At 47.2% G+C, this 18,668-nt stretch overlaps 1 protein-coding gene and 1 long non-coding RNA gene across 6 annotated transcripts in view; one reads left to right on the forward strand and one right to left on the reverse strand.

The window, feature by feature from the left end:
- Positions 1 to 630: 630 nt before the first annotated feature.
- On the reverse strand, positions 631 to 16,462 carry LOC121531874. 4 transcript variants are annotated; one of them, XR_005994206.2, is made up of 9 exons: positions 16,103 to 16,462; positions 9,498 to 9,633; positions 9,217 to 9,391; positions 8,857 to 8,975; positions 8,646 to 8,753; positions 8,361 to 8,466; positions 8,144 to 8,262; positions 7,253 to 7,830; positions 631 to 2,010 (listed from the first exon to the last, which is right to left on the reverse strand). It is a non-coding gene; the product is annotated as an uncharacterized LOC121531874 (long non-coding RNA). The 4 variants fall into 4 exon arrangements; XR_005994209.2 differs by having other exon boundaries at positions 8,628 to 8,753; XR_005994207.2 differs by lacking the exon at positions 16,103 to 16,462 and adding an exon at positions 15,717 to 15,798.
- Positions 16,463 to 17,294: 832 nt separating this feature from the next.
- LOC121531873 (ran-binding protein 10) overlaps positions 17,295 to 18,668 on the forward strand; it is a 29,941-nt gene continuing 28,567 nt past the window's right edge. Inside the window, exon 1 of one of the 2 annotated variants that reach the window (XM_041837397.2) lies at positions 17,295 to 17,707. In XM_041837397.2, coding sequence (XP_041693331.2) covers positions 17,509 to 17,707 — 199 coding nt within the window. In that variant the 5' untranslated portion in view covers positions 17,295 to 17,508. The remainder of the gene's footprint in view (positions 17,708 to 18,668) is intronic. The other variant, XM_041837398.2, reaches the window with a different exon arrangement.

Raw genomic sequence — 18,668 nt, forward strand, 5'->3', positions numbered from 1 at the left:
CCCGTGTGGTTCTGGGATTTTTGCTCACCGTTCTTGTGATCATTTTGACCCCACGGGGTGAGATCTTGCGTGGAGCCCCAGATCGAGGGAGATTATCAGTGGTCTTGTATGTCTTCCATTTCCCTAATAATTGCTCCCACAGTTGATTTCTTCAAACCAAGCTGCTTACCTATTGCAGATTCAGTCTTCCCAGCCTGGTGCAGGTCTACAATTTTGTTTCTGGTGTCCTTTGACAGCTCTTTGGTCTTGGCCATAGTGGAGTTTGGAGTGTGACTGTTTGAGGTTGTGGACAGGTGTCTTTTATACTGATAACAAGTTCAAACAGGTGCCATTAATACAGGTAACGAGTGGAGGACAGAGGAGCCTCTTAAAGAAGAAGTTACAGGTCTGTGAGAGCCAGAAATCTTGCTTGTTTGTAGGTGACCAAATACTTATTTTCCACCATAATTTGCAAATAAATTCATTAAAAATCCTACAATGTGATTTTCTGGAATTTTTTTCCCAATTTGTCTGTCATAGTTGACGTGTACCTATGATGAATATTACAGGCCTCTCTCATCTTTTTAAGTGGGAGAACTTGCACAATTGGTGGCTGACTAAATACTTTTTTTCCCCACTGTACATCCCCTCTCATATCCACCCAAGCCACCACCTGCTCACTCAGCTCCTGAAATTGATCCCACTTTGCCCTTCCAAACACCCACCTGCCTACTCACTCCACTAACACCTCCTCCTCCCTTCGGCCTACTGTGCATAGAATGGGGTAATGATCACTCCCTACTGTCGACTCCTCCCATACCTCCCACTCACATATTCCTGCCATCGCACTAGATACCAGAGTGAGGTCCAAGGCAGACTCTTTCCCTGTGGCTACTCACTTGTCCATTTCCATCCATGTCAACCCTGTCATACTCAAATGTCTCCCAGCAGCTTTCACTATTAGTTTAATCCTCTCCGTTTTAGACTCTACTTTATCGGTGCTATTGATAGCTCCTGCTATGAACGTCACCAGCTTTCTCTTTTCTATGTATACCATATCGCTGCCCACCTGCCCCATCACCCAGTCTAGATGCTCCTACCCTTCTCTCCCTTGAACCTGTATCTCCCTGGACCTGGACCACCCTCACTGCCTCAGCATATGACACCGTTCTCTCCTGGACCACCCTCACTGCCTCAGCATATGATACCCTTCTCTCCACTCTCACTTGTTGCACCTCCACTGTCTTCTTCATAGCCTCACACCCACTATATGCCACACTATGAGCACCCCCACAGTTGCAGCACTTTGGTTGTACACCTTCTCCACACTTCCCATACTCATGCTCCCCTCCACACCTGGCACACCTCTTTTTCTCTTTACAGACTGTTGCCACATGCCCAAACCTCTGGCATTTATAACATCTTAAAGGTTTCGGTACATAAGCCCTCACATAGTAACTCATATACCCTTTTGTTACCTTATTTGGCAGTACCCGGTCCTTAAAAGTTAACAGAATAGACGTGCTATCTACCCTATCTCCACCCCTTATTGCTTGCAATCTTTGTGCATTCACTAGAACGCCTCCTCTCAAATTTTCCCTTATCTCTTTAGTGCTAACGCTCACAGGCACTCCTGTTATCACCCCTTTACTCCACTGCTTCCCTGCTTGGTCAGACCAGCTGCTCGACACCACCTTACACTTCCCTATTTGCTTCACTCCGATAGCTTTTTCCCCCTGCGCCATGTCCTTACAGAACACCAACAAGCTCCCATCTCTTAACACTTTAGCATTAACAACTTCCCCAATCAACTATTTTATCACAGCCGTCAACCTTATCGGACTCATCGCCCCAACTCCCCCTTCCTCCCTAAACTTCATAATCACTTTATGCTCCTCCTCACCTCCATGTTCCTCTCGTGTCTTATCTTGCCCTTCCTCTGCACTTTCTGCCTCCGAACTTCCACTATCGTTGGGATCTAGGTTGCTCTCCTCAAACTTCCTTTTCTGCCTCCTCTCTACCTCCATAGAACTCTCGTGTCACGAGTTACAAAGCCAGAACCCAGAAGCAGACCAGGACAAGGTAAGTTGAAACGAAGGTGAGTGTTTATTTACAAATTCAAGAGTGATGCTGAATAATCCAGGGAACAGAGCGGGCGGCGTTGATTAGTTGTTGGGGGTGCAGTGGTTGATCCCGTCATGGCTCGGCAGCCGCCGACCACCAGGCAGAGGTTGGATGAAGGGCTCCGGAGGAGTGATGTTCATGGCTAACGATCCGGCAGGGGAATGGATGTTAGGCCAGAGCCTAAGAAGGGTGATGATCAGGACCAGGTGTGCAGATTGCTGATGGGATGCAGGTGCGGAAATCAAGAGAGCTCCCCGGAGCGTTCCAGAACCCTCGGGAAACTGGAGATCACGAACAGAAAAACTAGTCCACAGACAGGACCCGACTCAGACTGCCGGGATCGTTACAGTACCCCCTCCGACGAACGCCACCGGGCGGACTCCCCGGAGCGCCAGGATGGAGGCGGTAGAAGTCACGGATGAGGTCAGCATCTAGGATCTGTCGCCGCGGAATCCAACTCCTCTCTTCCGGACCATACCCCTCCCAGTCCACGAGATACTGGAAACCCCGGCCCCGCCGTCTGGAATCCATAATGCGTCGCACCGTGTAGGCAGGACCACCTCCGATCATCCGAGGAGGAGGAGGAGGAGGCGGAGGAGGCAACAGAGGACTGAGGAAAACAGGCTTGAGGCAGGAGACATGAAAGGTGGGATGGACTCTGAGCATCCTCGGGAGTTTGAGTCGAACTGCCACCGGATTGATCACCTTCTCCAAGACAAAACGGACCAATGAACTTCGGTAACAACTTCCTAGACTCAGTCCGTAAAGGAAGATCCCGTGTGGCCAACCAGACCCATCTCCGATGGTATAGGTGGGAGCGGGATCCGGCGACGATTCGCCTGGAGCTGATACCGGTCCGAAACTCTCAAGGAGTGCCTTTCTGGCCCGATGCCAGGTCCGGTGGCAACGACTTGAATATGGGCCTGAACAGAAGGCACTGAGAGCTCCTTCTCCTGAGAAGGGAACAAGGGAGGTTGGTAGCCATACAGGCACTGGAAGGGAGACATCCCAGTGGCAGATGTAGGGAGAGTATTGTGGGCATACTCAACCCAAGGCAACTGAGAGACCCAGGAGGTGGGGTTGGAAGAGGCCAGGCAGCGTAGCGTGGATTCCATCTTCTGGTTGGCTCTCTCCGCCTGACCATTAGATTGGGGGGTGAAAACCAGATGTGAGACTGACTGTAGCTCCAATGGCCAAACAGAAGGACTTCCAGACAGCAGAGGTAAACTGAGGGCCACGGGTCGGAAACGATATCACTGGGCAACCCGTGGACCCTGAAAACCTCCCCTAACCAGGATCTCGGACGTCTCCGAGGCAGAGGGAAGCTTGGCAATTGGCACAAAGTGGGCGAACTTGCTGAATCTGTCCACGATAGTCAGAACGACCGTGTTCCCCTCAGAAGCGGGCAACCCAGTGACAAAGTCCAGGGCCAGATGCGACCATGGTCGCCGGGAATAGGAAGGGGTGAAGTAGTCCAGAGCTGGGCCGATTGGTACCCTTATTCTGCGCACACACTGGACAGGCAGCAACATAACCCCGAGTATCCCCGGCCGCGGCAGGCCACCAAAAACGTCTGCGAAGAAACGCCATCGTCCGAGCCACGCCAGGGTGACAAGCCATCTTGCTGGCGTGGGACCATTTGAGGACCGCAGGACGAACCGACTCAGGCACAAACAACCGACCGGGTGGACCGTTACCGGGACCGGGCTGCGTCCGAAGAGCCGCCATCACCTCCTCCTCAATCTTCCACCTAACAGCTCCCACGACGCAGTTCCGGGGGAGAATTGTCTCGGTCTTGGACCCACTCTCCTCCGTCTTGGAGAACATCCGAGACAAGGCGTCCGCCTTGCCATTCTTAGATCCAGGTCGGAACGTCAGGGAAAAATTGAATCGTCCAAAAACAACGACCACCTGGCCTGACGGGAGTTGAGACGCTCAGCCGATTGCACGTAAGCAAGATTCTTGTGGTCAGTCCAGACAATAAACGGTTGCTCCGCCCCCTCCAACCAGTGGCGCCACTCCTCCAAGGCAAGTTTCACCGCGAGAAGCTCCCGGTTACCCACATCGTAATTCCTCTCCGCAGGCGAAAGGCGACGAGAGTAGTAGGCGCAGGGATGGAGTTTACTGTCCGTGGAGCATCGCTGCGACAGGATGGCGCCAACTCCCACATCAGACGCGGCGTCCACTTCAACGACGAACTGACGGGGCCGTGTCCGGTTGAGAGAGAATCGGTGCGTTGGTGAATCGCCTCTTCAAATCCAGAAACGCCGATCCGCCTCCGGATTCCACTTGAAGCTCCTGATACTGGAAGTCAAGGCAGTTAACGGAGCGGCCACACGGCTGTAATCCCGGATGAATCTGCGGTAGAAATTCGCAAACCCCAAAAATCTCTGGAGCTGCAATCTCGCACCGGGCTGGGCCCATTCCAGAACCGCTCTAACCTTCTCCTGGTCCATCCTAATCTCTCCCCTGGAGATGATGTACCCGAGAAAGGATGTCGGTGGGCGTGAAACTCGCACTTCTCGGCCTTCACGAACAGGCGATTCTCCAACAATCGCTGCAGAACCTGCCGGACATGCTGGACGTGGTCGGAAGGTTCCTTCGAGAAGATCAGAATGTCATCCAGGTAAACAAACACAAAGAGACCGATCATATCTCTCAGGACGTCGTTCACCATACTCTGGAATACCGCTGGAGCATTGGTCAGTCCAAACGGCATCACCTGATACTCGAGTGACCCATCGGTGTATTGAAACCCGTCAACCACTCGTCTCCCTCTCTGATCCGGACCATGTGATACGCGATTGCGTAGGTCTCGAGCTTGGTGAACACCGTAGCACCCTGTAAGGAGTCGAAGGCAGAACTCATCAAGGGCAGGGGGATACTTGTTCTTGACCGTGATGTCATTCAACCCCCGATAATCAATACACGGTCGAAGAGAGCCATCCTTCTTACCCACAAAGAAGAATCCTGCCCCCAGGGGTGATGACGAGGGACGAACGAGACCAGCAGCTAGGGACTCCTTGATGTAGGTCTCCAAAGCCTCACGTTCAGGGCGGGAGATACTGTATAACCTTCCCTTGGGGGTAGACAGCTCCAGGGAACAGGTTGATGGCACAATCATATGGTCGGTGGGGGAGGGAGTGACAGAGCCTTCTGCTTACTGGAACACTTCCCCAAATCGTGATATGTCTCGGGAACCAGGGACAAATCTGGGGGTTTAGCCTCAATCACCTGACTGGGAACCGAATGGGGACAGGCAGTCTTGAGACAGTTAGCATGACAATCAAGGCTCCAACTCGTTACCTTGCCCGTCACCCAATCGAACGTGGGATTGTGTTCCTTCAGCCAGGGGTATCCAAGGACCAGAGGAACATGGGAAGACGGGCAGAATGAAGAATGAAATCATCTCCGAATGATTCCCCGACAACAGCATCTTAACCGGTTCAGTCCTCATCGTGATACGTGCTGGACTACTGCCGTTCAGAGTGGTCGCTTCAATGGCTTCCGGCAATTGCTCCTTTGGAAAGCCCCAGCTGTTCCACCAACTCGGCATCAAGAAAGCTTCCATCGGCACCTGAATCGATAAAAGCGTTAATCGCTAAGCTCTGATTCCTGTTCACAAGGGTAGCCGGGAAACGGGTCTGACAGAGGTACTGAGAGGTTGAAACTGGCTCGCTAAAAGTCCTCCCAACTTTAGCGAGCCGGGCAGTTTGACGACCGCCGGGAACAAGTGGAGATGTAATGTCCCGAGCTACCACAGTAGAGGCAGCAGTTGGTCTTACGTCTATGTTGACGCTCCTCCTTGGTTAACCCGTGCCGCCCCACTTGCATGGGTTCAGAATCGGGAGAGAGGACCTCTCCACTAATCCTTTGTGGTGGAGAATGATCGACGGAGTTCTGGTCCACCACCCGACCCGACTGGGAACTGAGAAGCTGATCGACTGGACGGACCCCATTGCTTCTCCCTCCTTCGCTCTCGGACTCGATTATCCACCCGAATAGACAAGGCTACCAAGCTGTCCAGGTCACTAGGCTCCGGATAGGAGATCAGCTCATCCTTGAGCTGCTCCGACAGACCCTGGTAAAAGGCCGCTTGCAGAGACTCCTCATTCCACCCACTCTCCACAGCCAACGTCTTGAACTCGATCACGAAGTCGGCCACGCTAGCGAGTTCCTTGGTGGAGCGAAAACAGGCGCCTAGCTGCGTCCCCTCCTCGGACGGAATGGTCGAAGAGCTTCCTCATCTCGGCCGTGAACCCCTGGTATGAAGCCATGCAGGGGTCTTGTCGTTCCCAAACGGCTGAAGCCCACTCCAGCGCTTCGACCACGCAGCAACTCAATCACAAAGGCTATCCTAGCCTTGTCTGTGGCATAAGAGTAGGGCTGTAGATCGAACACTAACCCACACTGCATAAGGAAAGAACGGCATCTTCCCAGCTCCCCCCCTCATATTTATCCGGCGTCGGAACCTTGGGCTCACGGGAAGGACGCCGCTTCAGACGCGGCAGGCGAGATGGGTGAAACCGGTAGTGGATCCTCCACCGAAACTTGCGCTGGTTCTGGACCTCCGTCAGACCGGTAGAAAGGTTCCGAACTGCCAACGCGATCTCCTGTAGCTCCGTGCTATGATGGCCCAACATCTTCTCCTGATGGGTAATGGCATGGCGAACAGAGTCCAGGTCCGCTGGGTTCATTACTGGCCGGATCGTTCTGTCACGAAAGTTACAAAGCCAGAACCCAGAAGCAGACCAGGACAAGGTAAGTTGAAACGAAGGTGAGTGTTTATTTACAAATTCAAGAGTGATGCTGAATAATCCAGGGAACAGAGCGGGCGGCGTTGATTAGTTGTTGGGGGTGCAGTGGTTGATCCCGTCATGGCTCGGCAGCCGCCGACCACCAGGCAGAGGTTGGATGAAGGCTCCCGGACGAGTGATGTTCATGGCTAACGATCCGGCAGGGAATGGATGTTAGGCCAGAGCCTAAGAAGGGTGATGATCAGGACCAGGTGTGCAGATTGCTGATGGGATGCAGGTGCGGAAATCAAGAGAGCTCCCCGGAGCGTTCCAGAACCCTCGGGAAACTGGAGATCACGAACAGAAAAACTAGTCCACAGACAGGACCCGACTCAGACTGCCGGGATCGTTACATCTCGCTCCCCTTCATACCCCTACTCCCTTTCTCGCCAGCTTTCTTTTTCTCTTTCTTACTCCCTCCTTTATTTGTACCGCTATGTTCCATACTTGCTTCCCTTTCCTCTCCATCACTACCTCCTACCATCTCTAACCCATTCACAGCACGGCCGTCGGCTCCCAGTTATGGCGATTACACCAGTTTATGGCGCATGCTCAGGACAATAATCTGTCCTAATGCCATGCGGGAAATGAAGTTCTTCAATCTATACAGCTGGTAGGTTTTAGTTTTTCACACACACACACTTTTTTTAAACACACAAAACCCTCGGCAGACAAAAATATGGTACCTCTTATTCAGCCCACTTTGATGAAGGTGAACTACATTTGCTGTGTAAATTACAAGGATGGGTAGAAAGGGCATGGTTCAACATTACACAGGGTTTTACATGGGGACATCCACAAGATGGCACAGTTCTATAATGGTATACTGCACCAGTGATCAATTTGCTAGCCTGCCAATTTGCTAGGTTCCAGTCCAGCTTGGTAGAGTCCAGAGATGGGTCAATGTTCTTGAAGGAAGCCACAGTCACCTCTGTGAATCACAAACACAATGCCCCTGATGATCCTTTCAAAACTGTTTACAAAAATGAAACAAGGTCATTACTAATGCAAATGTCTGTGAACAAGGGGTATACCACGTCTTTGCCACAGGTAACAGTCAGTAATGACAGCCTAAATCTGTTTCTTGTAAAGGTTGTGTTTCAGTGTGGCAGTATATGACTGTATTGCACTAACAGCATGGATTGGTGCTATTGTACACATACTTCTATCAAAAAGGGAGCGAGGAATTATGTGGACTGAGGTGTGAAACTATGGACTGAGACCCAAACACTATAGGTTATTACCTCTGTATAGTCTTTGGTATGGGAGGCTCCCACCATTGTCATTTAGCTCGGCCTGAGCTGTAGTCACTAGCTAATTGATGTCTTGCTCTATTTTCAGAGGGGCCATTTGCAAGGCAACTCTGCAAAACAGCCCATTTATTCAGCCCACTCACCGTCATAATCGTAATGTTGGTGACTTTAACCTGTACAGTAATTTTATTATCTGCATTAACATTACCTGAAATCCTGAACACTGAGCATCCCACTCTCTGTACTGTCACTTTGGATCAACATCTTCAGAAGGTTAGACAGTAAATGTCTGACCATTGTATACTCTCATCCACCTGTTAATAACACATTTAAAATCATCAAATCATTCACAATCCTTTCTCAACTTCATAAGAAGAAGAGCTCTCTGAAGATATATACATTTAGAAGAAATATCACAGTCTAAGAGTGTGTGAAATATTAACTGATTATTTGAGAAAAAAAGGTAACAGTTTACCATGTCGTCCTCAATTACCTTCTCCTTCCAAACATCCTTGATGTTTCTCATATCAGCCTTCTTTAGCCTATGGTTCTTCAACTGTCCCTCATAGCGCAGGTATATGGGCACAGCATCAGAAGTACCCTGAGTGGACACAGGGTGAAGACATTTTGACCATGCCATTCTTTTCGGAAATGTGTTGTTGATGTTCAGGCAGTTTGAAAGTTCAGCAGGGAGGGAGGTTTACCAGTCCAGTGAAAGACTCTGAGATCTTTCCTACATGTTCTGCTAGCAGGATATCCAGACGTCGCTTGCTGGATTGGTCCTGGGAGAGCTCTGCCCAACGCTCACTACCTCCCAGCACGTCTGTAATCACACAGTTGTGTAAATGTTCTGATCTAAAACTGTTTGTAGTGATTCAGTCACAAAGCAAAACTAAATGCTTTAGGTATTACTACCAACAATACCATAGTACAAATGGGAAGGGGAAAAATAGAAAACCTATAGCAGTTTTTCTGCAGGGTCTCCATAGGGGATCGGTGCAAAAACTAATTCAGGTCTGAAGTGAGTCTGCTGTGGTTGAATCAAACATTTTACTGTAATGTACTGTATCTTGAGCAAGTTCTCTTTGTGGGTATGGTCCAGCGTCTCCCAGTCACGGAGGGGCACTACGTCTCCATACTCAGCATGCAATCGATTTAGCTCCACCTCGGCTTTAGTCAGGTCCTCTCGACACACCTTCAGAGCCATTTTCTCTTTAACTGGGTCCTAGATTTCCACTTCTGATGGAAAGGATTGGGTGATCAGAGGTGACATAACCCTACACACTTCTCTTCCATCAAGACAGTTGATAAATAATTATTTTATTGTTACATATTTTTTCACCACCTTCCAGCTCTTCCTCTGGTTCCTCGTCTGGTCCATAGCTCATGCTGCTGATGTTGACAATGAGCAGCGTGCAAGCATCACATTCCTCTTTATACATCAGATACTGAGCTGCCAGGTCTTAAAGCAGACAACACACCTGGGAAGAACAAGACAAAGAGCGATGAAGGAGGGTTCAGCCCATGCATGGATGACATGAGACAGTGCTGCTCTGAGGTATTTTCAGAGCAGCAATGGTGTGATTGAGACTGACCCTAGTTGGAAAGCACTGTAGCTGTTTCTGCAGGGAACTTTGTTTATCCCTCATGTTTTTAATAACCATTTGAAGCTGTTGGCTCTCTTGCTTCAGGCCCCTGAGCCCTATACTACCAATCAGGTTTGAAGAGTTAGCGAGGTAACTTTGGTCAACTCTGGGTTCAATTCGGGATCACCAGTACCACGAAAGTGGTTCACCTTTTACCCGGGTAAATTTCTATGGCAACGAATCCTTCAGAACTAACCTGCTCCTGGCTGACTCCATTTATCCTGAATGAAGTGTCTGAGACACGAGTTGAGGACCAATTAAATTAAAGATTGTCATCATCCCCTTAATTTAAGGAATACGACTGATTAAATACTTTAAATCAAAAGTTGTATTTTGTATGTAGAAAAATAGTAATGTTAAAATATCTATCACATTACACATTTACTAATAACAGCATTTGCTTTCCAAACTGTAAATTTTTTGCGTGATTATATTTTGAAATTTAAGAAAGGCAAACTGACAGCCGCAACCAACCATAGACATATAATCCATAGATGGCAGTTCCCATTAAAGTCAAGACTGGCAGCCATTGCTAGTGTACCCATGAGTTTAACAGTCAAATTGCCAGGGTTAGAGGTTCCAAACCCATTCTATGGATGACATGTCTTTGACCACAACCCAACAAGCTGTTCAGAAGGAGCAATAGGAGTGGGAAAAAGGTGCTTGTGCATTGATAAGCATACCAAAGACGGCATTAACGAGAACTAGCCTAATAAAATAAAGACAGCACTTCTAAAAGCCTGTTTCACACCATAGCCTGCTGAATCTGAAAGATAACTTTTCTTTCATTTTGATTTCGGCACAAATGAAAATGTGGCACTGACTCGCCCATGGATTGATGTTTCAGCATAAAGGCAGCAGGCAAACGAGCAATATCCACCATCGTAGTACGGATGAAGCCTGATCTGGAATGTGAAGCTAACTGAAGCTGGCTAGATTTATAAAAGCCTGAGTAGATCTAGCTTGCTTTGTAGTATACCACTCAGATCTCTGCCCTTTCTTCCTCTCGCAGGCCCAGGATCCAAGATCAGGAAGGCCAAGAAAATCATCAAGGACCTCAGCCACCTGAGCCACGGCCTGTTAACCCCGCTACCATCTAGAAGGTGGACACAGTACAGGTGCATCAAAGCTGGGACCGAGAGACTGAAAAACAGGTTCTATCTCCAGGCCATCAGACTGTTAAATAGTCACCACTAGCCGGCCTCCGCCCAGTACCCTCTCCTGAACTTTAGTCACTGTTACTAGCCGGCTACCACCAGGTACTCAACCCTGCACCTTAGAGACTGCTGCCCTATGTACATAGTCATTGAATGCTGGCCAATTTAATCATGTTTACATACTGTTTTACCAACTTCATACACTACATGACCAAAAGTAAGTGGACACCTGCTCGTCGAACATCTCATTCCAAAATCATGGGCATTAATATGGAGTTGGTCCCCCATTTGCCGCTATAACAGTCTCCACTCTTCTGGGAAGGCTTTCCACTAGATGTTGTAACATTGCTGCGGGGACTTGCTTCCATTTAGAGAGGTCGGGCACTGATGTTGGGTGATTAGGCCTGGTTCGCAGTCGGAGTACCAATTCATCCCAAAGGTGTTCGATGGGTTGAGGTCAGTGCTCTGTGCAGGCCAGTCAAGTTCTTCCACACCGATCTCGACAAACAACTTCTGTATGGGCCTCGCTTTGTGCACGGGGGCATTGTCATAATGAAACAGGAAAGGGCCTTCCCCAAACTGTTGCCACAAAGTTGGAAGCACAGAATCATCTAGAATGTCATTGTATGCTGTAGCGTTAAGACTTCCCTACACTGGAACTAAGGGGCCTAGCCCGAACCATGAAAAACAGCCCCAGACCATTTTTCCTCCTCCACCAAACTTTACAGTTGGCACTATGCATTGGGGCAGGTAACATTCTCCTGGCATCCGCCAAACCCAGATTTGTCCGTCAGACTGCCAGATGGTGAAGTGTGATTCATCACTCCAGAGAAAGCGTTTCTACTACACCAGAGTCCAATGGCGGCTAGCTTTACACCACTCCAGCCGACGCTAGGCATTGTGCACAGTGATCTTAGGCTTCTGTGTGGCTGATCAGCCATGGAAACCCATTTCATTAAGCTCCCGATGAACAGTTATTGTGCTGACGTTGCTTCCAAAGGCAGTTTGGAACTCGGTAGTGAGTGTTGCAACCGAGGACAGACGATTATAATGCGCTACACAAATCCAGAAAAACGCATGTCAAAAATTTTATAAATTGATTTGCATTTTAATGAGGGAAATAAGTATTTGACCCCCTCTCAATCAGAAAGATTTCTGGCTCCCAGGTGTCTTTTATACAGGTAACGAGCTGAGATTAGGAGCACACTCTTAAAGGGAGTGCTCCTAATCTCAGCTTGTTACCTGTATAAAAGACACCTGTACACAGAAGCAATCAATCAATCAGATTCCAAACTCTCCACCATGGACAAGACCAAAGAGCTCTCCAAGGATGTCAGGGACAAGATTGTAGACCTACACAAGGCTGGAATGGGCTACAAGACCATCGCCAAGCAGCTTGGTGAGAAGGTGACAACAGTTGGTGCGATTATACGCAAATGGAAGAAACACAAAATAACTGTAAATCTCCCTCGGCCTGGGGCTCCATGCAAGTTCTCACCTTGTGGAGTTGCAATGATCATGAGAACGGTGAGGAATCAGCCCAGAACTACACGGGAGGATCTTGTCAATGATCTCAAGGCAGCTAGGACCATAGTCACCAAGAAAACAATTGGTAACACACTACGCCGTGAAGGACTGAAATCCTGCAGCGCCCGCAAGGTCCCCCTGCTCAAGAAAGCACATATACATGCCCGTCTGAAGTTTGCCAATGAACATCTGAATGATTCAGAGGAGAACTGGGTGAAAGTGTTGTGGTCAGATGAGACCGAAATGGAGCTCTTTGGCATCAACTCAACTCGCCGTGTTTGGAGGAGGAGGAATGCTGCCTATGACCCCAAGAACACCATCCCCACCGTCAAACATGGAGGTAGAAACATTATGCTTTGGGGGTGTTTTTCTGCTAAGGGGACAGGACAACTTCACCGCATCAAAGGGACGATGGACGGGGCCATGTACCGTCAAATCTTGGGTGAGAACCTCCTTCCCTCAGCCAGGGCATTGAAAATGGGTCGTGGATGGGTATTCCAACATGACAATGACCCAAAACACACGGCCAAGGCAACAAAGGAGTGGCTCAAGAAGAAGCACATTAAGATCCTGGAGTGGCCTAGCCAGTCTCCAGACCTTAATCCCATAGAAAATCTGTGGAGGGAGCTCGAGTTGCCAAACGTCAGCCTCAAAACCTTAATGACTTGGAGAAGATCTGCAAAGAGGAGTGGGACAAAATCCCTCATGAGATGTGTGCAAACCTGGTGGCCAACTACAAGAAACGTCTGACCTCTGTGATTGCCAACAAGGGTTTTGCCACCAAGTACTAAGTCATGTTTTGCAGAGGGGTGAAATACTTATTTCCCTCATTAAAATGCAAATCAATTCATAACATTTTTGACATGCGTTTTTCTGGATTTTTTGTTGTTGTTATTCTGTCTCTCACTGTTCAAATAAACCTACCATTAAAATTATAGACTGATCATGTCTTTGTAAGTAGGCAAACGTACAAAATCAGCAGGGGATCAAATACTTTTTTCCCTCACTGTATGTACAGCGCATTCGGAAAGTATTCAGACCCCTTGACTTTTTCCACATTTTGTTACGTCACAGCCTTATTCTAAAATTGATTAAATTGTTTGCTTTTTTCTCATCAATCTACACACAATACCCCATAATAACAAAGCAAAAACAGGTTTAAAGAAATGTTTGCAAATGTATAAAAAATATAAAACTGAAATATTACATTTACATAAGTATTCAGACCCTTTACTTAGTACTTTGTTGAAGCACCTTTGGAAGTGATTACAGCCTTGAGTCTTCTTGGGTATGACACTACAAGCTTGGCACACCTGTATTTGGGGAGTTTCTCCCATTATTTTCTGTAGATCCTCTCAAGCTCTGTCAGGTTGGATGGGGAGCGTCGCTGCACAGCTATTTTCACATCTCTCCAGAGATATTCGATCGGGTTCTGGCTGGGCCACTCAAGGACATTCAGAGACTTGTCCCAAAGCCACTCCTGCGTTGTCTTGGCTGTGTACTTAGATTAATTGTCCTGTTGGAAGGTGAACCTTCGCCCCAGTCTGAGGTCCCGAGTGCTCTGAAGCAGGGTTTCAAGGATGTCTCTGTACTTTACTCCGTTCATCTTTCCCTCGATCCTGACTAGTCTCCTGGTCCCTGCCGCTGAAAAACATACCCACAGCATGATGATGCCACCACCATGCTTCACCGTAGGGATGGTGCCAGGTTTCCTCCAGACGTGACGCTTGGCATTCAGGCCAAAGAGTTCAATCTTGGTTTCATCAGACCAGAGAATCTTGTTTCTCATGGTGTGAGAGTCCTTTAGGTGCCTTTTGGCAAGTCCAAGCGAGCTGTCATGTGCCTTTTATTGAGGAGTGGCTTCCGTCTGGCCACTCTACCATAAAGGCCTGATTGGTGGAGTGCTGCAGAGATGGTTGTCCTTCTGGAAGGTTCTCCCATCTCCACAGAGGAACTCTGGAGCTCTGTCAGAGTGACCATCAGGTTCTTGGTCACCTCCCTGACCAAGGCCCTTCTCCCCCGATTGCTCAGTTTGGCCGGGTGGCCAGCTCTAGAAAGAGTCTTGGTGGTTCCAAACTTCTTCCATTTAAGAATGATGGAAGCCACTGTGTTCTTGGGGACCTTCAATGCTGCAGAGACTTTTTGGTACCCTTCCCTTGATTTGTGCCCCGACACAATCCTCTCTCGGAGCTCTACTGACGATTCCTTCGACCTCATGGCTTGGTTTTAGCTCTGACATGCACTGTCAACTGTGGGACCTCATATAGACAGGTGTGTGCCTTTCCAAATCATGTTGAATGAATTTAATTTCCACAGGTGGACTTCAATAAGTTGTAGAAACATCTCAAGGAGGATCAATGGAAACAGGATGTACCTGAGCTCAATTTCAAGACTCATAGCAAAGGGTCTGAATACTTACGTAAATAAGGTATTTCTGTTTTTATTTTTAATAAATGTGCTACAAAATCTAAAAACCTGTTTTCGCTTTGTCATTATGGGGAATTGTGTGTAGACTGATGAGGAAAAAAATGTAATAATTTTAGAATAAGCCTGTGACAAATTTGATCCCCTTCTCACACTGCTCTGAGACCAGAACCAGATGAGCACGAAGGGGCTCCAGCTCCCAGATCTGGTCCAGTAGGTATGCTGCAGAAATAGACATTGCAGTCAAATCAAATCCAACATCCTATAAGCATGAAATATGTAAGCCCCTCTCATACTTCCATTCATCCTTGTTGTGCTGTTCAAGCTCACATTCACCATAACAATATAGGCCTATATGCCACAATCACAAACATGTCAAGCTGCAATGCTACACACCTAATGTGTAGTCCTCAATTAAACAGTCAAAGACCTCCCTGTATGCCTGCGTATGACAGGTAAACAGAAGGCAGATTTTGTGACTTGACAACCAAGTGAAAATGAATCTATACACTATACTCCTTATTTGTAGTTAGGTAAATACACTGTAACAAAGCCATGAAAATTATATGGATAACATGTATAAATGATATGGCAGATGGATGGGACATGTAGTTAGGACTTTTGGTCAAAGTGGGTCAAGAGCCTGCAGCTCCCTCTTCAGGTAGCTTTGAAGCTGCTCAAGGTTCCGTGGCTTCCCCACTGGGCCACAAAACTCATCACTTCATTTATAGCACGTGATCTATCTCAGTAAATCCTTCCACAACTTTAACCCTATGTCATATGATACAGTGCATATACTTTGTAAAATACCCATGGTTCCTGATCTCTCCACCTGAAGTACTATGTCTTCTCCCCTGCTGAACAGCCTCCCGTGTAGCTCAGTTGGTAGAGCATGGCGCTTGCAACGAAAGGGTTGTGTGTTCGAATCCCACGGGGGGCCAGTATGAAAAATGTATTCACTCACTAACTGTAAGTCGCTCTGGACAAGAGCGTCTGCTAAATGACTAAAATGTAACTGAACAACTTGAGAGGTGACATGGGCAGGCCTGGTTGACAGGTAGCCTGAGGCACAGCCAACCTTACAAGGAATGAGGTAAAATGTACAAAATAATTAGCAAGCGAGAGGAAAAAATAGAGTAGTAGGTATTCATATCACAAATAATAAAATAACGTTAGCTAACTGCTAGCTATCTTACTCTGTTTGATGTTCTACACATGAGCCAGGACCTCCACTTGCTGCCAAGTTCTTTTTTCAGCGTCATGTTGTTAACACTCAGACAGTCTGAAAGTGAGATGGAAACTACTACAATTAGCTAGCTAGCTATAAATATGTATTATTATGATTAGCTAGCATCATAGCTGGATAAATTGCTAAACTATCTGAGTGCGCTAGCAAGTGAGCTTGCTAAATTTGAGGCTACTTGCCGTTCAAACGACGATAAATGTGGTAATCTCATATCTTTTTGTGTCCACATCTGATATGTTTAACGTTAGATGAAACAAACAAGCGAGCTAGTTAGCGAATACATTCCTGTAGCTAATAACATGTCACCCCTCTTCACTTCAATTCGGTTAGTTAGCTAGTTGCTTCAGGCACCCGGATGCATTGTTACGTTAACAACAATGTTGCCATGGAAATGAAGGACCCAGGAAGGAGCCCAAATAGTAGCCTATCCCGCTCCAGATACTTTTGTATCGCTGGAGAACCTTGCCAAAGTCAAGGCGTAAAAAATATTTGGCTTACGATTTAGTAATCTAGTGAAAATGTTTTCTGCTCCCTTGATGAGTTTGCATCTAGCTCAAATACATCTATCAAGCATACCATTTTCAGAATTAACCCAGGCAAAGGCAATGCTCTCGAGTTGAAATGGATGCAGCTGGCTGTTTGTCTGGCTCAATTAGGAATTACAATACTAGTTGTAGTGGTCCGTTAGTTTCTTCTTCAAACGATAGAGCAGCGGAATAATTCAGTTTGAGTCGTCAGGCAAACTGGCTGACTGGCACCCATCATCCACTAACATTGTATTAAAAACATCTGTATTAGTTTGAGACCCATGTGAGACACAAAAACTTAATGAATGCATGCCAGAATGTAAATATAACGAGGAATTGCGTTGCACAAATGTCTGCTTCTCTGCTATAAGACTGGGGAGCTCAACATGTCCTGGGGTGTAATCATTAGTCCAAACAATTGCAACTGAGTTTCTATTGGACAGGTAGGTCCCACCCCGTTCCGTTTGCTTCCGTTTAAGAAACGCTTTGCAACATAATTGGCGTAATAAATACGCCCCTGGTCCTGACCGTCAACAAAATACGACCGCATACAACCACTCGAAAACTACATTTCCTAGCTTCCTTTTCACAGGCTCAAGTGGGAGAAAAAAAATGACCAAAGAAGGGGTCGGAGCGGGGCTTCTGTAGTCGATTCTGAAAATCTTGCTAGCGAATAGCCCTGTATTCAACTACAGTACCCACGCGTCACTGTCAATCCTACTCTAGAGCGTTGGTTATCACACCACTGTCTATCTCACTCTCTCCCTGTGTCAACGCATTGACATAGCTAGTAGAAGACAATAAAAAAATTAAACATTTCAAGCCGAAGATGGCAGAGCTTGGAGCGGGGAGCCTGCTGTTGGGGGATCCTGCTTTTAATTACCAAGAGCACGAGCTAAATGAGCGATTGAAGCGGCTCTACCCGGCCGTGAATGAGGATGAGACCCCCTTACCCCGATCCTGGAGCCCCAAGGATAAATACAGCTACATCGGGCTCTCACAGAACAATCTGCGGGTGCATTACAAAGGTAACGTTATAGAGAAGTGACAACTAGTATAACATTTAGTACCTAGATGTCTCGAATCTATTATTTACGATAGACTCTCCGGAGGTTCAGCGTCGTGTCTCTATATGCGATTATGTGTATGCAATCTCCCAGATCTAGTTTGAGCTGCCTCTCGGTCCCTCGTTGCTTTGTTTCACAAGAGTAGAGCGGAATGCCCATTGCCCAAATGGTTGACAGTGAACTCGCTAACCATGACAAGCATATCCGTTTCTTTGACTAACGTTAAACTCCACGGTCTCTTTGTTTACGGTTATATTTTTCTTTACCACGGGTTGGCTAGCTAGCTACCTACCTCACATATTTGATCGAAATATTAACCTAACTATAAATTGTGACATAGCTAACTACTATGCCACAATTTATAGCTAGGTACCTAGCAATGACAAGCGATGCACAGCTAGCTCGCTAGCGTAACTAACTGGCTAGTTAGCTAGCTAATGACAGCTAGCTAGCTAACGACGTTATCCAAGCCAATGCTAATTGCACGCCATCGCTGTTAGCCATTGCAGTAACTAGCTAAATAATAGCACGCAAACATAAGCTAGCTAGTACTATCGAAATGCACCATTGTTTATTCATATATCTAAAATGAGTATCTAACAATATAAAATGTAGCTATTAACGTTAAAGTTAGCTAGCTAAAACTGAACTCTGACGTTAGTTAACTTAGCCATGTTGCTAGCTATCGCCTCTTCCTCTCTGGTTCTAGCTAGCTAAAAACAAATCTCCTTGCTTCATACAGTCGACATGACCCATGACTAGACGTTAGAATTTGCTTGTGTTTTGTGATCAAATAAGCACCGATTTAGAACAGGGAAATATTGCATTGTGTTCTGTTGGCTTGCCAGTTAATGAAATCGTTTTCGGTGGCTGGATTATAATTCTAAATCATTATACTACATTCTGGATCCAGCTACTGAGT

The sequence above is a fragment of the Coregonus clupeaformis genome, chromosome 19 (genome assembly GCF_020615455.1).
Source record: "Coregonus clupeaformis isolate EN_2021a chromosome 19, ASM2061545v1, whole genome shotgun sequence".
In the NCBI taxonomy this organism is placed as follows: domain Eukaryota; kingdom Metazoa; phylum Chordata; class Actinopteri; order Salmoniformes; family Salmonidae; genus Coregonus; species Coregonus clupeaformis.